The sequence below is a fragment of the Trachemys scripta genome, chromosome 1 (assembly GCF_013100865.1).
Source record: "Trachemys scripta elegans isolate TJP31775 chromosome 1, CAS_Tse_1.0, whole genome shotgun sequence".
Taxonomy (NCBI): domain Eukaryota; kingdom Metazoa; phylum Chordata; order Testudines; family Emydidae; genus Trachemys; species Trachemys scripta.
The window spans coordinates 99,243,996-99,269,384 of NC_048298.1; the positions used below are offsets into that span (position 1 = coordinate 99,243,996).

General features: G+C 40.2%; 1 protein-coding gene across 4 annotated transcripts in view; it reads right to left on the reverse strand.

The window, feature by feature from the left end:
- MYBPC1 (myosin binding protein C1) overlaps positions 1–25,389 on the reverse strand; it is a 120,306-nt gene that overhangs the window by 67,588 nt on the left and 27,329 nt on the right. For 2 of the 4 annotated variants that reach the window (XM_034778902.1, XM_034778917.1), the window contains exons 2-8: positions 13,754–13,807; positions 12,139–12,180; positions 5,194–5,229; positions 4,771–4,809; positions 3,375–3,410; positions 1,025–1,129; positions 218–366 (exon numbers count right to left, since the gene is read on the reverse strand). In XM_034778902.1, coding sequence (XP_034634793.1) covers positions 218–366; positions 1,025–1,129; positions 3,375–3,410; positions 4,771–4,809; positions 5,194–5,229; positions 12,139–12,180; positions 13,754–13,807 — 461 coding nt within the window. The remainder of the gene's footprint in view (positions 1–217; positions 367–1,024; positions 1,130–3,374; positions 3,411–4,770; positions 4,810–5,193; positions 5,230–12,138; positions 12,181–13,753; positions 13,808–25,389) is intronic. The other 2 variants (XM_034778910.1, XM_034778925.1) reach the window with 2 other exon arrangements.

A 25,389-nucleotide genomic window follows, 5' to 3' on the forward strand; every position in this document is an offset into this window, starting at 1 on the left:
CGCCTGTTTTATGCCAGGGGACGTGATGTATCAGATCCTTACCAGACACAACATCCTAGGGAAATGTATGGTGCAGCCAGAAATTGAACCTAGTTCTCCTGAGTCTCTATCTAATGCCTGAACCACAATGCCCTCCATCCTTAGATGAATGACTGATTAAGAATGGTTTTTAAGGCTTCAAGTTTTGTCTCTTTAAAAAAGAAAAATAGAAGTGTACCTTGCTATGACGCTCAAATGTCTCCTTCAGCTGAAGGTGTTTGCCTGCTTTACTGGCTAGGTCCATCCATTTACCTTTGAACCACTTTACAGTTGGCTTTCGAAGAAGATCTTTGGCTTCTACTTTGGCTATAAATGTAATATTTTCTCCTTTAAAAAAAGAAAAAAATAATAATTCAGTCATTGCTGAAAATGTGGTTGCCTGTCACATTTGTACAAGTTTCTTTTATAGAAAGATCTGAGTCTGAGCCCAGGTTTACAATGCAGTGTAGCTATACCGTTAGAAAGAGACTTGACAGGGAGGTTGTGTGGCAACCCCAAATGGCTGCCTGAAAGACCAGTATTGATGGGCTTCAGAGAGGGACATGTCTAGTTCCTATTTCTCCAGTCCCTAGTTTTGTTTATGCTCTACAGATCCCCACAAAATCCTTTCTTCTAGTTAGAGACTGAGAAAGTGTAAGAGCATATGAACAACAATCTCTGAAACCCTCCCACTGTGTCAGCTGTTGTACAGCTAAGAGTAATACAGGTGATCACCTATCCTCTCCAAGTGACCACAACTTCCAGCTTTCACCCTGACTAAATTATTAGATCTAAATTTGGTCCTGGTATTAACCAATTGAATATTCTCTTCACAGACCGGCCAAATTTGTTCTTCAAAGAGGAGTGTGCGGTTCCCACTGAAGTTAATGGGAGTTGCACGTGCCTGAATGCATGAATTTAAACATTCATATGTGAAATGCACCTCTTGTCAGACTTTATCTGTATCATAAACCCCCCAATATTTAATTTGTTTCTAGCCACTTACCAACATTCACTGAACCACCCTGTGGTTTTTCAATAAATAAAGTGGATCTCTGGGAATTGTCATGCTTCTCTGGTTCTTCTGGAGTTCCATCTCCAAGAGACCATACTAATATGCAGAGAGAGGGAGAAATATCATTTGTCTGAGCATGGTTCACTCCCACCAAAGTACACTTACCTGAGTTCATTAATCTCTCTAACCCTTTAGGCATCCTCAGTGGTATGTAAGTCTTCCGTTCCCTTACTCCCAGTGACACCCATTGTCAGGGTCGGGGCTGTCACATGCTCTACAGTTCCTATAGAAATATCATCTATGTGATGATGGAAAATGGAACTACTCGGGAAAGGAATTTGGGCAGATGGACGGTATAAGTGTCTTTTGTAACTTGGACTGCAATAATGTTCAGCCACGAGCGCTTTATAGGTATAGTCCACGAAAGTGCTTTGTAGAAATAGACACCACAGATCAAAGGTCCAAAGGCACAGCCAGTCTTAGGCACAAGCAGGATAAGTGTGACCACTTGGTGCATGATTTTTGTGGATCTCCCTCAATCCTGCACTCGCTCAGCAACTCATGCAAACTAATCTTTCCCCTTTGCCAGTGAAATAATGATGGGAAGAGGCTCACTGTTCAATCCCAATCTCTCCCTTCCGTGATAGAACCAGTGAGGCAGCAACTTGTAGCCTGATTTCCAACCCCACCACCACTGCCACCAGCCTCCGCCTACATGTACCCTCCTGAGAGCTTGGGTCCAGCAAATCCCCAGACCAGCCCTGTGCATAGATTGATGTTTATAGGTGACTAACTAGCCAGACACAAATGATTAAGTCACACACTCAGGTACAGATCCTTCTCCTGTTGAAGTCAAGGGGAGTTCTGAGCCAAAAGTGGGTGGCAATGCTGAGAAAGGATGTATGTACTGAGTCTCCAGAATATCTCCCTCTCTGACAACTCCTTCAGAGCCCTGGCAGGAATCAAAGTTGACTTCCAGTGGAAAACCCCATGGAGAACAATAAAGAAAACATTTGTGGGCCACAGGCTCTCCTCCTACAGACTGGGTAAAACATGTGTCCCATATTCTGAGTTAGAATGTGTGCAGTAAGAATGATATATACGCTCCTTTAGACTGAGGAGTGTGGGCTAGTGCAGAGTGGGGGAAATGAATGTAGCTAGTAAAATTAGCGCCACCCAGGCATATATGTCAGAAAGTACAATCTGTGCAGGAGAACGTGAATATTGGTCTATCCCCACAACAGGCCATTTCTTTGCTCTCTTTGGATCAGAAATGCCTCCTTATTGTTCTTGAATGGAAAAAAAACATGATACTGTGTGATTTGGGTCAGTGTGTTCAAAGGCCGTCAGTCTCTGATCTTACAATTAACAAACAGGCACAACAAATTGCAATATAATTCATATTTTGTTATGCCTTGTTGCTAATATAAAAAATTCCTTTTCATGTACAGTACTTGTTGTAAAAGATCACGGCAGATGTCAGCATGGTTTTTACACTGTATAAAGGATTATTACAGAAGGAATCATGCTGAAAGTTAACATTGCACAGATATGTAACATTAACTACATTGGCCACTTGTGGAAAAAGGTAACCAAATGTTTTTGTTTTATTAAAAGCTATAACACATTCCAGGAGGTACAGGAATACTAAATAACTCCACTTCTAGGATGGTTAAAAGAACTAGGCTTTTAGCTTTGTCTCTTAATGCACTCAATGTGCGGGAGTGTCCAGTACTACTGCACATGTAATTGTGTTATTGCTCACGTGTAAACAGACATATACACATGCACATACAGACACAAATGTATAGGGAGAGATGCATCTATCTATATACTGTATATATAGTATACTGGTACACATACAAAAACACAACATAAATACAAATTGGAAAGGGTCACTAGTGAAAATTCTTTATATAGCTGTGTCTGGTACTGGAATTTTTAGTGTGAAACCAACTGTAATCCTAATAAACCACAATGTGATTCTGAAAAAAAATGTTATAAAAGTTTCTATATGCGAGAAGATCACATAAAGTCATCATGTGTTTGGTTTTTATTAAAAAGATTCACAGATTTCAGCTATTCCAGGTAAATAACCGGGGTTGAAGTCCCATCTGCACATTTCATTTAAGAGAGATGTCTATTTCTAAATTTCCAAGTAGATTTTCCCGAGTAACCCCTTTTCTTTGACATTTAAAATCAACTGAAAAGTTAAGATTTAATGGGATATGAATGACTGTAATATAAAATAAAGGTAAATTAGTGCCAAGAAATAATTAATTAATAATAATTGCACTATGTTAGAGTTGGAATGTTTCTATTTTTTTTCAGGAGGTCTCACCTGAATCTTTTCTCTCCACTGACCGAGTAGTCCCATCTGAAAGGAAAGAGTAATCTGGATGATCCCAGTTTAGAGATCACAGTGTAATTGACCTTAGAGTTTACTGGTTCTTTAAAAAAAAAAATTGACTGTACACAAGTAGCAGAGGTAGAACAGAAATTTAGGAGCATAATCATGTGGAGACGTCTCAATACAGGAATATGAAAAGTGTATAACTGAGTCTAAACCTCAATTATCTTTCTTCCGTTTCTGTACTCAACACAGGAAGATGTAATTAACATAGTGTGCATCTCTGTGCAAGGCTTCCTTTCACATTTTAGAAGGATGCAACAAGGCCAATACTTTCCTCAAAATTCTAGGTAGTTCAAGATAATAGAAAACATTTCAGTCCATTATTCATCCTAAAGGACAGTATCTTGAAGTTTAACAATATAATGACTCAGGTTGAAAAAAAAAATCCAGAGAAATAATGGAAAAGAAATGTTGAGGGCTCTTTTTAGGAGTGGTTAAAATAATAGTTTTATTTTTAGAATTAAGGGCCAGATCCTCAGCTGGTACATATCAGCGTAACTCCACTGATTTCAGCTGAAGATCTGGCCCCTGTAATATTTCATTTTCAGGGGGTTTGTGTAAAAGTTGATAATTTCTTAAGGGAACTAAAATAATTCACAGCACTTCTTACTTTAATAAATTGCTGTGAATCATTAGGCATTCCATCACTGGGTTTCATTAAGGGTTTGCACTCCTTTTTAAACAAATTAACATAAAACATGGTTGGAAAGCATGTGTGTGTGCAGGATGAGGTTTCAGCAACACCCCAAAGTTGGTGGCACTAGGACCTTAAGCAGCATCTTTTACTGCTGCTTTCATTCAGTGGTTGTGGTTTGAAGCCCTTTTATTTGTCAGCTGACTGGTGGTCAGCACTGAAAAATTAAAGCCACCTGACTTCTGATTGACTGGTAGAGCAGTGGCATCAGTAAACAGCCCAATTAAGGTGACATCCAATCAGGTGGCGATAACTAGTTTTAAATCATAAGGATTTAGTTTAATTATAATTCTGAAATTTGGGTTCAGGTTTAACCTTAAAAATGCAGTCTGTATTCCTCCAGATGAATGCATACAGAGTCTGACCTTCAGAGCAGCTGAGCATTTCACCTGCTACGAAATAGTGAAGTCTCACTTAAGACCTTATAAGAAAATACAAGTGGGATTTCAGTGCTGTAAAAGCCATGTACTGGCCCACTGCATGGGGAGGTGAATTTCACCTAAAGTATCTAAAGAAGTTTTTGTGTTGATGGAAATTATGCTTAAATGCAAACTACAGAATCAGGACCTATTTTTTTCTAGTTTAGTTTTTTCTAAGGAGGAAGGAAAAAAGCACTGTAATAATCCTAACCTGCTTGTGGCGTATTAACTGAAGCACTGTCATCTTCATCTGTAAAAAGAAATATGAATAAAAAAAAACATACAAGGAAAAAGAGAGCACTGTAGATTATCCTTTTTAGTACAAACAAACGAAAATGTGAAACCTGCAAAATAAAAGGGGGGGGAATCATGATAGCTGGAAACACTCGTAATGGAAACTTCAAACTGATGAATAAAGCGTTGAGTAATTCAGTAGCTGAAATGGTAAACCTTAATGCTCCAGGCAAGTAAAATAAATAAATAAATAAATAAAATAATGGGATGTGAACTGTGATCTATTATTAAAATATGGATTTATATGAGAGTTTTTTAAGTGATTCTGTTTGTTAGAGATGTAATCCACAGTGAATACAAAAGACCAAAAAATGAAATCAAGGTCAACCACATATCTGACCTTCTGAAGAGGATGTCGATTCGCTGACGTTCATGTCTGCAAGTAAAATGCGTACCACATATACATTCAACATAACTAAACCATTTCAGACACGCAAAACATACCACAATTTAAAAAACCAACACTATACACACAGTTAGTAACTCCTGCATTAGAAGATTAATCCAAAATGAAGGGACTAAACAACTCAGTTTTTTCCATATACAGGAAACACTTCAAGTATTGAATCATTATCAGTTCACTTGGTTTTCATTTGATAAACATTGAATAATGGCCCCACTCTTTGGTATTAATACTTCATTTCCTAAGAATTATAATCTATTTTAGCAATTGTACTGTTATTTTAAAATGTTAACTCATATACTATGCCATGAATATTATTATTAACATTAATATTTTAATGGCACTTCCATACTTTTCCAGGTTTTATTATTATTATTAATAATAATAATGATAATAATAAAACCTGGAAAAGTATGAAAGTGCCATTAAAATACTGATATTAAGGTCTAGTGACAATATTCATGATTCTGAGGAGACCCTAGTGGCAAGATAAAAGGCACTTTCTATAACAGTACAGTATTTTTCGTTAGCTAATAACTGTATTTGAATTTTAACTGTTGAATAGAACACACACAGAGCTCAGTCTCTGGTGAAAATAGACCATAAGTATTAGTGTTTTAAATGGGTTTTAGTAGAAAAATATAATTTTTACCTGTGTACTTGTTGAGAGGCTAGAACAAACTAGATATAATTATGGCTTCAAGATATACAGACATACAGTAGAACCTCAGAGTTATAAACACCAGAGTTACGAACTGACCAGTCAACCACACAGCTCATTTGGAACTGGAAGTACGCAATCAGGCAGCAGCAGAGACAAAAAAAAGTAAAAAAGGCAACTACAGTACAGTACTATTTTAAATGTAAACTATTAAAAAATAGGGAAAGCAACATTTTTCATCTGTACAGTAAAGTTTCAAAGCTGTATTAAGTCAATGTTCATTTGTAAATTTTTGAAAGAACAACTATAATGTTTTGTTCAGCATTACGAACATTTCAGAGTTACGAACAACCTCCATTCCCAAGCTGTTTGTAACTCTGAGGTTCTACGGTACCTATAAATGTTAACTAAAATGTGCATCTTCAACTTTATAAACTTTACTTTATTTAACTTTATAAAGTTAAATAAAATGTGCATCTTTTTCTAAATTGGCCTAATATAACAACCTGTTTCCTCCTCTTCAGGAACTACTATAAATGGTTTTTATGGTTACTAACAGCTCATATAACTACATAGCATGGCACTTTAATGAAGGTATATAAATGTGACTTTTCTGTTATAGGGAAATATTAAAGCAGTCTCATTTAATTTTGTAAAGAGATTCACTAAACTAACAGAGCTACAGAAAGCAAATGATGCAATATATTTCCCAATAAAACACTGATAACTTGGATGAAAGGTTGCTGAAGTAATTAATATAACTCTTCCACAAAAAAGATAATACAGGATCAACAGCAGAACAACTTTAAGCATTACAAAGAGTGGGAATGAACATGAAAGGTAATACATATTGCCTTCCCATTCAGTTTCTGACAGCATTCACATGTGAAAATGTGACTACCTTAACTTTGACCCACAAGTCATACTCATGCATACATTCTCTTTCAATGGTACACATACATTAGCAATGCCTATTTACATATATAATCCTTGATCTTCTACAGCTAGATTGTACCTTTAGGCACAGACCTGTGTAATGAGGTGGTCTGTAGCCGTGTAGCTCCTGGAGGAGCCCCAAAGGGCTTAGAATTGGTTCTGGGGTAAATAATTTGTTACAGTCAACATGTTGGGGGTCAGGCAAAGATATTAACTTTCAGACCCCTCCTCACCCACTTGCTTCATAGGAAGGTTGAACACTGCGTTCCCTACTGTGCCAGGAGCCAAGATGCATGGAGGTTGCTCAGAGGTGGGTGAGTGTGGTCTTACTCTTTCCCCCTTACATCCTGTGCACACAAGAGAGGGCGTTCCACAATCTGCCCCTTAATTCTTAAGGTTTTTTTAAAATAGTAATATTGCAGTTCTGTATTTTACTGAAAAATTATAATTATTACTTTAGCAACCTTAATGTTAAGTTAATAAAGGTTTCCATGTTGATATTTTCTTCTTTTTTAAAATTGGATTGGCACAGATAATTTTGTGTGCCATATGTATTACATTTTCTGTGGTGCTGGGTTCCTCATGGCTTCCACGGTGTGCAAATGGGATAGCAGAAAAGCTGTGCAGCTCCCAAGATGTACAGGAGGGGAGTCCCACTACAGATCTAAGAGCCCCCATTCTTTACACCTTAGGAGGTGTGCTTCTGGAGAAGATGTATACACTAAGCTATATTGGAGCACCTACCCTGCTTCTGTGGCACCTGGAGCTCTACTGGGGAGCCACATCCTCTCTAACAACTTATTTTCACCTGTGCCTCTGTGGAAAAGGCTCATATATAACATTCCTGAAACTATTTAGATCTATATCTCTAGAAAGTTTGAACTGTTACAACTTAATAATTTCTAAACAAGAATGCTTCACAAAAACAACAACTCTAAACTATTTTTTTAAAAGTCATTCAGTCTCCTAACTATTGAAGGAATTCACATCAGACTTCCCCCAAAATTCAACCTACACATAGAGTGATTTTAGTTCTGTTCCATATATTCTCATGTCTAACAAACAAATTTATGCTCTACTTTAACTGAAAACTGAACACTATTTTAAATCTAGAGTCACTATTGTCACTTTTGTGAAACAGCAGAAAAGGTTAACTGAGTAGAGTGCAGATACAAAACAGCACCCTTAACATACTTGATACTTTTGTTTATTGTGGGCATGGAAACACTCGACTTCTGAGTTGTGCAGGAAGTTTGGTAATGTAAGCAAGTGATTTGGATATTTGCTGCTACAGATTAGGCAAGCAAAGAATAGGTATTGCAATCTGAGAAAGCTAAAGACCCATACATATAGCAGGCCAAAATTTCCTCTCAGTCATACCCAGGCAACCTCAGGTACTTTTGCTTAGGTTAATGGAGAGCTATATTTTACCCAGTCTGTGTTATAGAAGAAACACTTTTTGACCTTAACATGATTTAAGAATAATAATATGAACAGAACTATATTTAAAGATGTTAGCTTTCACAAATAGGGAGGGAGTAAAGCGAGATGAAATAGATGAGAATGTGCATTCTTACACTAACACAATATATGAAAGTCATAAAGCACTTGGATAATTATATATATTGCATGTACTGATTATCTGTAACACTTAGTGGGGATAAAATACATTATAGATCTATTAATACATTAGAGATTATGAGGGAGTTGAGGATATTCTTACACTCTTAGGTATTCAAATTAATGTACATCAGTTAACATAAATTTACGATAAAGTCACAATGAAACTGGGCTAAATTCTCTTCTCACTTTTACCAGGATAAACCTAGAGTAACTCCAATTAAACTCACTGAGTCAATCTAGATTTACACTGGTGTAACTGAGAGCACAATTTAGTCCTAACAATGACCAAGATTTTCAAAACTCTGTGCCTAAAATTAAGCTTATTAAATAGATTGTTTGGCTTTTCAAAGTGCTGAGGACTCAGCAGCTCCCATTAAACTGTACAGGAACTGTTAGGTACTTAAGGTGTTGGGTAGCCAAGTGAAAGAATTGAAGTTTTAGTAGACAGATGAAAGGCTTAGTGAAACCTAAAGAAAATACAGGGATGAAACATGCAGACATTTTAGTAGATGGCTGGATGGAACCTAGAGAAAGCACATCAGTGAAATATGCAAAAGTTTATTAGTAGACTCCTGAATGGCTGGATGGTACCTAAAGAAAGGAATAAGCAAACTGTTTTTAGATTGAGAAAATCATGATAACAATACTTTGTGTACAAGATGATGCTAAATTTAAAAAGAAAAAAGAAAAAATGGAAAATGGGATCAGTATAAGATGACATGGCGATAAGTTTGGTGGAACTTCTGCTGATTCACTTCTTGTTCTGCAAATAAAATGAATACTTAGTACCTACATCTGAGTTCTGAATTTTCCAGTTACACAACTCAGATGTCTATGAAAGTGGCAAAATTATACAGGAGGAGGCAAATTTTCTTTTCACTTTTCTGAACTAATCATTTCCAGTGAAAAACCTAGAAAGAGAACAAAGAATTTTTCACATGGTGTGACCCATTTTCTCAACTCTACTAGACCTACTAATTACGTAATAGGTAGACAAATGTTTTACCATGGACAGACAGTAACTACCAACAAGTAGCAGAATAGTAGAGCAGACACACAAGTAGGTATACTTTTTCTGCCTAACTGCTGGCTCTATGCCACAAAAATCATCTGGAACTTGTGAAGAACATGGTCTAGATTTTCTTGCTTAGCTGTAGGATTCATGTACAACCTGACCTCTCTGCAGACAGACAACTTCCCATGTACCGGGGTGGGTGGCTAGTATGAACTATCATGAATATCTTAGAATTTGTTTGATCTGCAAAGCATCCATGTATTATGCTATCTAGATGTGAAACCCTTCACCATCCCACATAATTCAGAGAAGACCCCAAACTGCCACCTGCAAAGTTATGGAAGCAGTTTTTAGCTCCATCCTGGACTCAGTAGTACAAAAGCCAGTTGTTGGCTGGCTCTCTCCCTGTTCCTTATTGGTAAACAGCCCTTTAAAATATATTTTTCTAATATAACATGACTTTCAGCAAATGGAGAAGAGAGAGGCCTTTTCTTCTGATATTCAGGAACTATGCTTGTTATTATAAAGAATACCATATACAAAATTCTTCATAACAGATGAGCATGAGAGTCTTAAAGACTCTCTTCCCTTATGTACAATGGAATCCTAGCCCTGGATTGGGGTTCACAGGAGCTGGGGTTCAGACTGCAATGTAAATAATAATAAATTTAATTAATAATTTCAGCTAACTCATTCAGCATGCTCTGAGTCTTACTGACAACGACTTCTGTGCTGCTATGTAAAGGAACAGCTCCACTAGACCATGATGGATCAGAAGAGAATCTTTTCTACTTATCAGTACCACAATCCTTCTGACATTTCACTATTCAGTTTCTTATTGGAACTCTTACTTTAGCAGTTGTTGCTAGTTGAAATATGATTAAAATGGAAACACCTCAACTTTTACTTTGTGTAGTAGAATCTCAAACAATTTTTTTGAATTTAAAAACCATTCCAAGCACTAGAAGTAAATGGCTCAGCCCCATGAAAAACTCCTACCCTCCAGCAAATCTCTTTATTCTTTGCTAGTGTGAAGCTTCAAAAACTGCAAGACAGATTGCACAAAAAAGATAGTACAGTAGTGTTCGATGAGATACTTGCCAAGGTGTCTTTTTAATTCAGCAAAATATAGACTTGTGGAGTTAGAGGGGAAGATATTATAGATGTTCAATTCAGGAGCAAAATGTTTTTCCCAGGTCAAAATTCAAGCAATCATAACCAACACTGCTAGACTACTATAAGGCAAAAATCTTCATTTCTGTTTCTACCTATTTGGAGTGCAAAATGCTCCTGAATAAAACTGTTGCCAAGAATGACAGATTTAAGTCCTTCCCAAAATATTTTTGTGACAAAATACAAGCACTACTGGAAGACAGTTAGCAGCATGCACTGACGCTAAGTTCAGCATGTTTATTCTGCCAGTGATATTTGGTTCATTCATTCTCAACATTGGCATTCAGATTTTCGTGACACAAATGGCCATGCACTGCACCACATCTTTTTCAAATTAATCTGTAAATTAATGTGCCTTTTAAAAAGACTAGATGCCACATCACATCTAGTCTTTTTAAAAGGCAAATCTATAAGCTCCCAGCTAGGTGAGATCAAAGTCAGAGTAGATATTCAAGGCCTGTTCCAAATAATGAAAAAATGTTGGGTCAACTATAAACAGATCTTAGTCTGATTGAGATTTTTTTTTATCAGCATCAGAAACCTCATACTTGACTCAATAAACGATACTGTCTATTTCAAAGTGAACTGATGAGCTGTTCTAATTCTACTCAAGTAGAGAATACAGAATAATGCACAGTATGTGCCATATTTGATCTTTCTTTTCATACAAAAGGATAGAATTTGACCCAATCCCACCAAATGTGTGTTCCTAAATGGAAGAATTGCCAATTGAGGGCCAGATTCTAATTTCAGCTAAGCAGCAGGAATAGCTATGTATCTTGAAAACCTAGCTGTTTGTTGGATCCATGTATAATTATGTGTATGTTTGTGTGTGTTCACAGCAGATGATTTTTCAGGTAAGGCAGTAACACAGAACATGTATTGGGGTTTACCATTGGGCCCTAAATGAAGAAAAATTAATGAAGTGAGACGATTCCTTTACAGAAGAACATGTGGAAGTTAGATGACTTAGTTGACCAGATGTCTGATGAAAATATACAGCATGAAATACCAAGGTTCTAAGGTAGAATAGAAACAGCCTTGGATGATAAAATGAGATTGCCCACCTCATGCAAGAGCTACTGGTATGCACTGATCTGAATTTTGTTGAATTCTGTCAGTGTCACCATTCATGCTCATTTGAAGATGGCTTTCTGCTCATGCAAATCATTTGAAATCTGATCCAGGAAGATGGACCATTTTATCTAACTAATCATGGTTACTACGCAGTGTAGCTCAACAAAGGCTAGTGAGTTTCATACTTGTTTACGGAACTTTTGAAGGAAACACATAAACAGCATAATTTCCTTGTGCTCAATGAGTGATCCAGAAAAAAAATCCCGGAATCTTCAAACCACACTACTGTAATGTAATGCACCAAAATTCTGAAAAAAGCTCAAACAATCTAGCATCATTACAGCATTTATGGATGCTCTGCCTGCTTCCAGCTTTTGGTATATGACTGTCCACTCACCTTTAGTCTGTTCGGTTCCATCCTCTTTTGGTTTCTTTTGTTCTGTGTAGGAAGTACAAGTACATTTTTGAGAGACTCTTAAAGTAAAAAGAAAAACTTATACAGCATTATAAAGAATACAGCAAAGCTTTAGGTCATGTAAATGTGTAAACCCCACTCCACCCCCGCAAAAAAGGCTATTTCTTAGGGTTATTGGTAATTATATAATGTGTAGCTATAATTCACCACACCAAATGTTACATATTAGAATAATATACATGCATTTTGTGTTTGATATGTTATCGGACTATGTACTATTGAAGAGGATTGTTGCGGCCTCCCTCACAGGAAGCAAAGTGACACCTTCTTTGAAAGCAGCAATTGTTAGACCCTTGTTCTCTTGGGAACTGTTCTGAAGCCCATTGTAGCCAATTGAAAGACTCCAATTGATGTCAATGGGCTTTGGATCAGGCATTCAAAACTGTCATATTCTGATAGTACCTAAATGCCTCAGAACTCCTGGGCCCCAGTCAATTTGTTTTTAGGTTGGTGTACAGTACAGACAGATAGAGCTGGAGACATGGTCTGACATCTCTTTCTGGGGAGGGTTTAAGATCAAATAGCCATACTGATTCTTTTAGGCTATCTGCTTTCATTACTGTTGGCAATGAGGTGCTATTGTAGATCATAGCAGGAATAGATAGGGTCACTCCTGAGTGACTCATCTTTTCTCCCTGAGACAACCCAGAGGTTAGTTTTTGTAAATTCTTAATTGCCAAAAGGGTTCTCTATTCCAGGGTTTTGCTGGATTCTATTTTGTTAACTATCTTGTTCAATTTGTTTATGGGGCCATTTGGAGGTGTTGCAAGGATGTATGGGTTGTAGTGTCTTCAGTACACAGAGGACACTCAACTCTATTTCCCATCAAATCTGACCTCCTCACTGTGGTTGAATGACTTACATAGTGCCCAACGAGTATGGTGGTTGGATGAGAGTTAACTAGCTGATGTGCAGTCCAAGATGGGACAGAAACTAGAATTGATCCAATAATAAACCAAATAAATACATGGGGTATATAGTTATACCACTTTACGAGTGTTAATGTAGTTCAGGGGAGCATGCAGATCAAACCATAAGTGCTTGGTCTTCTATGGTTCACGTTCTCACAAGAGAAAAGGGGCTAGCTATGTTCAAAGCTTCATATTTATCTGAAGCCTTATTCAGTAAGGGTTTAATTCTGACACTCTTATCCACACTGAGTAGTACATTCAATGGGAAATGAATGGGACTTTTTGTTTAGAAACAACATGAATGTGGGTAACATAATCAAGTCCCCAAATTTTATCACCCCTTTACAATGACTGTGTCCAGAAAGATATTTTCAGTCTCATATTTACCAGCTCTCTTCTAAACAACATCAAGCTTGAGAAATTAGCAATTCTTAGGCAACCCTATCTGAATGGTAAGTGAAGACAACACCTTACTAAATCAAGCTCACTTCCTATTGTTCAGCAGCTGTTTATTTACAGGCAGACAATAAAAATAGACACCACAGTATTGTAGCACAGTCCAGACTCATGCAATTCTGTTTATGCTACAGACCAAATCAGGTAACTAAGGCAATTCCTTTACTAACCTGCAGGTGGCGTGGTTTCTGCAGGTGGCAAAATTTCTGCTTCAGTTTCATTCTCTGAAAATAAAGAAAGGAAAAAGCTGAATTTGAAGTAAAAAACATATTTTTCATACATTTAATTGTATATTTGTTGAAACCAGAAACATTCAGGGTTAGTTTAAGGCTTCAAACCAAACCTCTTCTATTTTGATACATACAGCAAAACATCTTTCCTATTCCCTATGTCATTCATAATTTCTCTGTATTGTGTCTTCATAATGACACCAGTTATTCTAGAGATTTATATTTAAATGGTTTTTATTTTGTACAAAAAAGGACAGAAATTATAACAGGGCCCATTTGGTACTACACAGAATCTCGTTACCAGTTCTATACGGAAGCTGTTCCATACCCCTAATAATTTTTGTTGCCCTTCTCTGTACCTTTGCAATTCCAATATATCTTTTTTGAGATGTGGTGACCAGAACTGCACCCAGTAATCAAGGTGTGGGCAGGGCCGTCCCTACCCATATGCAAAGTACGCATCTGCGTAGGGCACCAGGAAATTTGGGGCACCATACTTCCTGGTGCCCTGCGCCGCTGCAATCTGCTCCAGCCCCTGCCCCACCTCTTCCCCATGGCCCCTGCTCTGCCCCAGCCCCACCCCTGTCCGCCCCAGCCCCGCCCCCACTCCCCTGAGGGCTGCAGCAGGGGTTGGGTCCCTGCACTCACCAGCGGCGGAAAGTGCAGCGACCTGGCCCCAGCCACGCCACCGGTGAGTGCTGGGGAGCGGTTCCCTCCTGCGCCCCAAGCCAGTCCCCCCCATGGAGGCCTGGGGCCAACTCCCCCCCCACCCCCACAGAGGCCTGCCCCCCCACCTCCCACAGGGTGGGAGGGGCTGCATAGGCCCCAACATAGCTAGGGACGGCCCTGAGTGTGGGCATACCATAGTGGCATTATGAAACTTTCTGTCTTATTATTAAAGCTGCAAGTCTTTCATGGAGGTCACGGACGTCATGGATTCTGTGACTTTCTGGGACCTCTGTGACTTCTGCAGCTTCAGCAGCTGGTGTGGCTGACCCTAGGGCTCCCCGAGTAGATGGGGTGTCCTTGGGGTCAGCAGCGGTCTGGGAGCAGCAGCAGCACCCCAGGCTGCCCCCGCCAGGAGTGGAGGCGGCGGGGCCCCGGGCTTCCCCCTCCCCAGCACCTAAGATTTAATTAGGGGTATTTATTTTTAGTAAAAGTCACAGACATGTCAGTGGCCGTGACTTTTTGGTTATTGCCTGTGACCTCTCTGTGACTTTTACAAAAAATACTCATGACTAAATCATAGCCTTACTGATTAACTATCCCTTTCCTAATGGTACCTAACATTCTGTTAGCTTTTTTGACTGTCTCTGCACATAAAGCGGATATTTTCAGAGAACTATCAACAATGACTTCAAGATCTCTTTCTTGAGTGGTAACAGCTAATTTAGATCCCATCATTTTGTATATATGGCTGGGATTATACTTTCCAATGTGCACTCCTTTGCATTTATCAGCATTGAATTTCATCTGCCATTTTGTTGCCCAGTCATCTAGTTTAGTGAGATCCCTTTGTAACTCTTCACAGTCTGCTTTGGACTTAACTATCTTGAGTAATTTTGTATCATCTGCCACCTCACCATTTACCCCTTTTTCCAGATCATTTATGAATATGTCGAATGGCCTTGGTCCCACTACATATCCTTGGGGGACACCACTATTTATCTCTCTTAATTCTGAAAACTGATCATTTATTCCTACCCTTTGTTTCCTGTCTTTTAACCAGTTACTGATCCATGGGAGGACTTTCTCTCTTATCCCATGACAGCTTACTTTGCTTACGAGCCTTTGGTGAGGGACCTCTTTGGGGCTTTCTGAAAGTCCAGATACACTCTATCCACTGGATCACCCTTGTCCACATGCTTGTTGACCTTCTCAAAGAATTCTAGTAGATTGGTGAGGCATGATTTCCCTTTACAAAAACCATGTTGACTCTTCCGAAACAAATCATGTTCATCCATGTGTCTGATAATTCTGTTCTTTACTAGCCTTAAATATATAGATTTGACCTACTGCTTCTTTTAATTCTGGATCAAATTACACTAGTTTTTGTGGTTCGACTTCCTATCTGCATAACTCAGTAAATAAATGGCTACCACATGCTATACTAATATTTATAACCCATATTTTTTTTCAAAATAGAATTTAAGTGCTTTGGGACAGGGACCATATCTACTTGTGTGTTTGTATAACACCTTGTCCAGTGGGACCCTGACTGAGGAATTCGGGCAGTACTGCAATAGAAGGGCCTTATTCAGGAAAGCAAGCCATTTCAGAACAGCAGTTAAGCATGCCCCCTAGATGTCCCATTGAAGTAAAAATTCATTCTGAGGTTTGGTGTGAGTTCTTCAAGTCAATGGAACTTAAGCACACCTGGTCCTGAATATGGATGCTTTCTTGAATCAGGGCCTAAACCACCATCATCATCATGATGCTTTTGTCAGGTGCTTTCCCCCCTTTTTTAATATAGCAAAGATATCCCATGTTCCAGCAAAATTTCCTTCAACTGGAGGAATATGGAGTATGAGCTTTGATAGTGAGCTGCAATCAATATGCTAGCTAGTAATACATAAATATCTGAAGCATTTTAAACTGACGTAGTGGATGAGCACTCCTGGCAGGACTAGTACCACTGTTAGCCCTGGTCTACACTACAGGATTAGGTCGAATTTAGCCGCATTAGGTCGATTTTATAATGAATGTGTCTACACAAGCAACCCCATTCCCTTGACCTAAAGGACTCTTAAAATCAACTTCTGTACTCCTCCCTGGTGAGGGGAGTAGTGCTAAAATCAACATTGCTGGGTTGAATTTGGGGTAGTGGACGCAAATCGATGTTATTGTCCTCTGGGAGCTATCCCAGAGTGCTCCAATGTGACCGCTGTGGACAGCACTTTCAACTCCGATGCACTAGCCAGGTACACAGGAAAAGCCCCAGGAACTTCTGAATTTCATTTCCTGTTTGGTCAGCGTGGCGAACTCAGCAGCACAGGTGACCATGCAGTCCCCCCGGAATCGCAAATGAGCTCCAGCATGGACCGAAAGGGAGACACTGGATCTGATTGCTGTATGGGGAGAAGAATCTGTGCAGGCAGAACTCCGATCAAAAAGAAGAAATCCTAATATATATGCCAAAATTGCACAGGGCATGATGGACAGAGGCTACAACAGGGACACACAGCAGTGCCGCATGAAAGTCAAGGAGCTCAGGCAAGCCTACCAAAAGACAAAGGAGGCAAATGGTCACTCTGGGTCAGAGCCCCATACATGCCGCTTCTATGATCAGCTGCATGGCATTCTAGGGGGGACCCTACCACTACCCCACCACTGTCTGTAGACACCTGCAAGGGGGGAGTCTCACGCAACATGGAAGAGGATTTTGTGGATGAGGAGGAGGAGAATGCGCAGCAGGCAAGCGGTGAATCCGTTCTCCCCGGCAGCCAGGACCTTTTTATCACCCTGGAGCCAATACCCTCCCAAGGCGGAATCCCCGACCCTGAAGCTGGAGAAGGCACCTCTGGTGAGTGCACATTTGTAACTACAGTACAGGGTTTAAAAGCAATAGTGTTTAATGTTTGATTTGCCCTGAAGACTTGGGATGCATTCACGGCCTGTACAGCTACTGGAAAAGTCTGTTAATGTGTCTGGGGATGGAGTGGGAATCCTCCAGGGACATCTCCATGAAGCTCTCCTGGAGGTACTTTGAAAGCCTTTGCAGAAGGTTTCTGGGGAGGGTTGCCTTATTTCATCCTCCTCAGTAGGACACTTTACCACGCCAAGCCAGTAGCAAATAGTCTGGAATCATTGCAGCACAAAGCATGGCAGCGAATGGTCCTGGGTTTTGATTGCATTCAAGCAACATTCGGTCTATATCTTTTTGTGTTAGCCTCAGGAGAGTGATATCATTCATGGTCACCTGGTTGAAATAAGGGAATTTTTGTAAGGGAACAGTAAAAAGTCCCCGTTCATGCTGAGCTGTTTGCGCTTGGCTAAAAGGGATCATCCCTGAGAATAGCCACGTGGCGGAGGGAGGGGTGAAGGGATCATCCCAAATAGCCACACGGAGGGGTGGGGGGAGATGTGTGCTGCACATCCACCCAAAAACTGCAGCCCCTCCTTTTAAATGGCAAACCCAACCGGCATTGCTTGCTATGGGAAAGGAGGGCGCTGCAGTTTGAAAACATTTCCACATGTTATGAAGGCATTAGAATCCAAACCCACGTACCCTTTGGCTTACCATGGCTGCCTGGAAACCGAATTCTGTTGCCCAGCCATGTGTGATGTGTACCGGCAGGCACTCAATATAAAAGGCAAAATGCGACCTTGTACCTAAAGCACATGTGCTGTCTGCTATGAATTGCTTGATTCGCTGTGAAAGAGTCTCCCTTTTGTTCTCAGAAATGTATCATCTTAAATTTTACTCTACCTTTTTATCCCCCAGCAGGTGCACATGTTTCTATGCTCCCCCTATCATCTCCATCCCTGAGGTTATCGCAGATTAGAAGGCGAAAAAAACGCACTCGCGATGACATGTTTTCCGAGCCCATGCAGTCCTCCTGCACTGATAGGGCACAGCTGAATGCATGGAGGCATTCAGTGGCAGAGTCCAGGAAAGCATTAAGTGAGCGCGATGAGAAGAGGCTGGATGCAATGCTGCTGAGGCTAATGGGGAAGCAAACGGACATGCTCAGGTGTCTGGTGGAGCTTCAGGAAAGCCAACAAGAGCACAGACCACCACTGCATCCACTGTACAACCGCCTGCCCTCCTCCCCAAGTTCCATATCCTCCTCACCCAGACACCCAAGAATGCGGGGTGGGGGGGGAAAGGGGGAGGCTCCGGGCACCCAGCCACTCCACTCCAGAGGATGGCCCAAGCAACAGAAGGCTGTCATTCAAACAGTTTTGATTTGTAGTGTGGCTACAATAAGCGATGTGGCCTTGTCCTTCCCTCCTCCCATCCTCCCACACCCCACCCTACCCCACCCGGGCTACCTTATCAGTTGTCTCCCTTTTTTATAAATTAATAAAGAAAGAATGCATGGTTTCAAAACAATTGTGACTTTATCTCCTTTGCCAGCTGTGATCGAAGGGGGGAGGTTGGCTTACAGGGAATTAAAATCAACAAAGAGGGCGGGTTTGCATCAAGGAGAAACACATACAGCTGTCCCACCATAGCCTGGCCAGTCATGAAACTGGTTTTCATAGCCTCGCTGATGCACCACGCGTCTACCTGTGCTCTTCTAATCACCCTGGCGTCTGGCTGTTCAAAATTGGCAGCCAGGCAATTTGCCTCAACCTCCCTTGCCATAAACGTCTCCCCCTTAGTTTCACAGATATTATGGAGCACACAGCAAGCAGTAATAACAATGGGAATATTGGTTGTGCTGAGGTCTAACCTAGTCATTAAACAATGCCAGCAAGCTTTTAAACGTCCAAAGGCACATTCTACCACCATTCTGCACTTGCTCAGCCTATAGTTGAACTGCTCCTTACTACTGTCCAGGCTGCCTGTGTATGGCTTCATGAGCCATGGGAGCAAGGGGTAGGCTGGGTCTCCAAGGATAACTATTGGGATTTCAACATCCCCAACAGTAATTTTCTGGTCTGGGAAGTAAGTCCCTTCTTGCAGCTGCTCAAACAGCCCAGAGTTCCTAAAGATGAGAGCGTCATGCACCTTTCCCGGCCATCCCACATTGATGTCGGTGAAATGTCCCTGGTGATCCACCAGTGCTTGCAGCACCATTGAGAACTACCCCTTGCGGTTTATGTACTGGTTGGCAAGGTGGTCCAGTGCCAAGATAGGGATATGCGTTCTGTCTATTGCCCCACCACAGTTAGGGAACCCCATTGCAGCAAAGCCATCCACTATGACCTGCACATTTCCCAGAGTCACTACCCTTGATAGCAGAACGTCAGTGATTGCATTGGCTATTTGAATCACAGCAGTCCCCACAGTAGATTTGCCCACTCCAAATTGATTTCTGACTGACTGGTAGCTTCCACAGGGCTATGGCCACTCGCTTCTCAACTGTCAGAGCAGCTCTCATCTTGGTATTCTGGCGCTTCAGGGCAGGGGAAAGCAACTCAGAGGAAAGTGGCCTTACGCATGCGAAAGTTTCGCAGCCACTGGGAATCATCCCATACCTGCAACACTATGCGGTCCCACCAGTCTGTGCTTGTTTGCCGGGCCCAGAATGAGCGTTCCACTATATCAACCAGCCCCACTGCCGCCATGATGTCCCAATTGCCACAACCCATGCTTTCAGGAACCTCTGTGTCCATGTCCTCCTCACAATCGTCCTCGTGCTGCCATCTCTTAGCCAGGTTCTGCACATACTGCACTATAATGCGCGAGGTGTTTACAATGCTCGCAACAGCAGCGGTGAGCTGAGTGGGCTCCATGTTTGCCGTGCTATGGTGTCTGCATGGGTAATCCAGGAAAAAGGCGCAAAATGATTGTCTGCAGTTGCTTTCACAGAGGGAGAGAGGTAGGGAGGGGAGCCTGATGACATGTACCCAAAACCACCCGCAACAATGTTTTTGCCCCATCAGGCATTGGGAGCTTAACCCAGAATTCCAATGGGCAGCAGAGACTGCGGGAACTGTCCACCGCTCCGTGAGTCGATGCTAGCCATGGTAGTGAGGACACACTCCACCAACTTAATGCGCTTAGTGGGGACATACACAATCGACTGTATAAAATTGATTTCTAAAAATCGACTTCTATAAAATTGACCTAATTTCATAGTGTAAACATACCCAAAGTGTTATTGTTTTAGGGTGAAATTCTTCTCTCAGAGCCATGTAGTGGATCTTGATTCTGATATGCCATTCTCCCAACATGATCAGATTTTCCATTAGTGTTTGTGGAAGTTCTGTGCAAGTAGAAAGCACAAAATATCAGAATAAAGATCCACCATCTGGATTTTAGGGGAGAAATTTGCTCTTATTCCTTTCCTGCATTGCCTAAAATAATTTTATCTTCAAGTATCCCTGTCACATAGGCTGAAACACACCTATTTTCCAACACCTTTCTATGCCACGTGCCCACTTTTTTACACTATTGGGTGTAATGTAAGACTGGTAAATAGGCTTGATAGAATTTGACATTTAAAAAAATAATTTTGACAGATAATATAGATATTCATTGTAAAGCATTTTTTATTTTTTTTATTGATTTAAAGTTTCACAGTTGTGGGAAATTAAGAGGGGGTCAGACAACAGCAGAGGTCAGACAATAATTATTTAATGAAAGTAGATGCTGAGATTCAAAAAGTTAAAGCTTTATAACTATTAAAAGACAAATTGTCAACATCACATACAAAATATACAAAATAAATATCCTTAAATCAAATGCTAATAAACTCCCAGGCATCTTTTTTTTTTTTTTTTACTTTGAGTGCCTGTAAATTTCTATTATCAATAGAAATATTTTTTGTTCGTTTGTGTATGTAAAAATACAAATCTAATCTTTCTAAGCCTACTTATAAAATACCTCATGTTGAGCACACAGGTGATGCTATCCTGTTTTTTTTCCATTGTGTATCACCCACCATAACTCTTTCTGGTTAAGAACTGAAAGATCATTTCTACATTTTCTCCATGTTATTTAATATTGAATCTATAGAATAAATTGTGCCCTTAGCATATTTATGACATAGCATCAAAATTTCTAACTCAATTAAGACCTATTTTGGGGATCAGATATTGTCCAACCTGAAAATATTATGATGAAAGAACTTCAAATTTGGGGTACTTTTTATTTGTTCCCTTGTCATTATAAAACCTTTAAATACCTTATTATTAAAGCAGAATAAGATAACTTGTTTCCAAACTATAATGGTATTAGGATTGTACACTGGATCAAAAAGCAAAAATACTTATTGTACCTATTGTATCAAATTCTAATTTGAATCTTTTTAACAAGAGTAAATTTAAAAGGCTGAATTCTTCTAACTGTAATAGTAGACACTGACGTCAATGGATACTGACCCCTGTCATGTGACAGGGTGTTAACCTATTAACCTTTGGAACCATGACCCAGGTGGTATCCAGGAAATAAAGTTTCAGTTTCTGACACATAGGAATGCTAGTAAGACTACTCCCCTGCCCTTAGGCATAAATATAACTAGATTCATACTTACCATTCTTAATAAATTCATTTAATGTTTAAAAGAGAAAAATACTTTTAGTACACAGAAGATTTGGGATGATTCAGATTTCAATCACAGAAGTGGTTTGAAGTCAGATATTATGCTACACACTACAGTGAATCAGTGTAATGAATACATGCAGATATTATGGCTACTAGTTATAGGGACAGAGTCCAGGACCGTAAGCTCCCAAGTCACAGACCTCTACCATTTAAGATAAAGGTGAAACTCCATTAGATGTCAGTAAATAGGCAGTATGATTACCATGATGCTTTATATGGGTTCATATCAACCTTTTTATCTGGACTTGGTTCTCACTACTTGGCTCTGCTTTGAGTTTTGGCTTTAAAAATATCCTTAAGCTGAAAGCAAAGCTTCCAAATTTTACTGCATTTGGGTTCAAAACCACATGAAGCCACATAGTGTCAGATGTTTTTTACCTAAAGCTGTAAAATTGTCTGGGTCAGGGTTTCTCAAATATTTTCATAATGTGGATCACATCTTAATAGAGAAATTATCTCCTGGAACATCTCCCTTCCCATTCATGCAGATTCTCTCCCCTACCACTGACAATCAAATAACATCTCGGTGACAATTACAATCACAGCAATTCCGGACCTTACCCAGAAAAGTACCATTAGGAAATTATGTAATGTATGTTTAACAGTTTAAAATATGATTTAGCAACTGGAAGCAAGGAAGAGTGCCAGCTCTATGTGACCAGTCAGCTCTCCATGGGTCTTTACCAAGAACCGAATACTGATAAGCTATGGACCACAATTTGTATGTCTAGGCTAATCTTTCTAAACTCAGTCCAGGCTCAGCTGAAAGCCTCACCTTTCAATGAGCTCTGGGGTTTGAGATTTGGATTTTGTTTAGAAAGTTCTGAATGGCTCTACCTATTAGGTGCACCTTATATTAGACTGTATTGGTTAACTGGTTTTACTCCCGTTGTTTCACTTCTTGAATGTTAATGTAAAATAATTCATATTTGTGCTGTTACTAATTATTAGCAAATAATTTTTTTAACCATGGTCTCTTTCAGTACAAACCCTGGTATATCTCAGGTCCTTGTTAGTGCAGAAATGTTACTGTGTCATCAGAAAAGGCCTGATGTAGAAGGCCATCACACCAAAAAATAAGTTGCAAAATACACCAGAGGAACTTTATATGCATTGTCTCACTATGGTTGAATTTTACATAAGAACGGCCATACTGGATCAGACTAAAGGTCCATCTAGCCCAGAATCCTGTCTTCTGACAGTGGCCAATGCCAGGTGCCCCAGAGGGAATGAACAGAACAGGTAATCATCAAGTGCTCCATCCCCTGTCTCCCATTCCCAGCTTCTGGCAAAAATTTCCCCCCACCCCTTAAAGAAGGCTCTAGTCTGAAGTACAGCTCTTGTCTCCTGTATAACTGTCACTCAAGCCTAATGGGCCAATGGCCTATATTCATATGGGAAACAGTTTTGATTAGTATTAATGGTTTGTTGAATGACAGCAGTCTGCCTGATGCTGTGCAGATCCCAGAAGCAGACATGGTCCCTGCCTCAAGAAGCTTACATTATAAATAAGACATTGTTAGTCCAAACAAAATCTCCTACATTCAAATATACAAGAGACACTGGTTGATGCCTGAATCTCTATTCAGTCAGTATTTTGGGTTTTTTTTTTTTCTTAAATACTTATTCAAGGCATCACAGGTTGTTGCTGAGAGAAGTTCACAGAACTGTTCTCAGAAGAAGTGAGCTTGGAGGAGGGATTAAATATAAAGAGGAAGGAAAAGGGAGAAAGGAAGCTCCAGGCATAAGCGGAGGCAAAGAAGGTGTGATTTTAAGAAAATATTTTGGCGATGTGTGACAACTTGGGAACCTATCTGTATCAATTCCAGTGATATTATGAAGTTGTTATGAAATGTTACTATGAAAACTGCTGTAGCATGAATGCCTCTCTGTATATATTTTTATAAAGCTGCAAGCTCCATTTTGAATGTGTGGCCATAGAGTCTCTATTATTGTTTAGTTTCCATGTTGGGCTAAAATTCCAAAGACTGGTGGCAAAAGAATAACAAAAATGAGTTGTTGATGATAAGTGCTCTTCCATTAAAAGGTAAGAGCTCTAAATAACAAGTTGGCTCCCAGGCAGGAGAACTGATTTAGCAGGGGAGAGGTCGCCTTGGCAACGAAGTCACGTGGCAGAGGTTTCTAGTCACCTAGGGGAAGCCAAGCGGGATGTCAACTGACAAAGGGGGTGAAAAGTTACAAAAAGGGAGGAGCTGATCTATCTGGGGTCTTTGCCCATTTTGTCTCCAGATCAAAAGGAGAAAGAAGCATCCCAGCAGGGAGGGGCCTGCGTGAGGCAGGGAGCCTTGCCTCCCTACCTGAGCCCAGAGGGCCCTCCAAGGACTCCCATCGGAAGGGTGAGCTGGTAAAGGGAATTGCAGTTAGGATGTTTGTTATGCTTTATATCTTCTGTACTCTCTTGTGCTTTATATGATTAAGTAAATGAGCAAATGTGTTAGACTTCTATGCAAAGTGTCTCTGCCTTACAATTACCACATGCCTCCTGAGAAAGTTCAACCATTAACCAGAAGGCTCAGTGTCTTTCGGTGGGATTTTGGGAGAAGTCGTGTTTATGTACAGAGGAGTCTGAAGGGTCAGGAGTGCTAGGCAACTGGACAGAGGGTTCCAGTTGTCAGGATGGGGTGCTAACCAAATGTCTGTGTCTCCTGCATGGGCCTAGAGACCCCAAGGTTGGGGCAGTGATTAATTCCGTTCAGGCTATAGAAGCTTAAAACACTCTGCGGGGCCAGGGACCTAAAGGCTTGGATTCTCCTTACAGCAGTCTGGTGGGTGGCCTGCAATCAGCATCTAACTGGATCTGTGACTCCATGTGAGCTCCCTTTAATGATCATACTTGACTGACAGCATCATTCCTGAGGCCAGCCAGGAAAAAAACATTAACAGAAGGACTCAGTAGTTTCCACTTCTCCTTTTTCCTGGCAGATCTCAGAAACGGACTTGTTAGCCAGGAAAGAGCCCAACAAATCCAACCAACAGCTACTGTTGTGTTCTTTTCTCTATGCTCACTGGAGTTCCCAAATGCCATTCTTAAGAGCCCAATTGCTTTATACATCCCTCTGGGCAGATGTTGTCAGAGACTTTACTGTGAGGAAAGTGTTGGTGCCAAAATGCCCAATGAGGCATTCCACAGCTACTGGAGAGAAGAAATTTTCCATTGAATCATCATGAACCTCCTGGGCTGCAGAGCACAGAAGACTGATGAAACTTCAGTTGAGCAGGAGTGAAGAAAGCTAATTCCAGCTGGATGGTTATACAAAGACTTTAGTGGAAAAATACCTAATAGTAAATAAAATAATTGAAAGGTCTGTCTTGTAACTACTTAATATAATGCCAATAA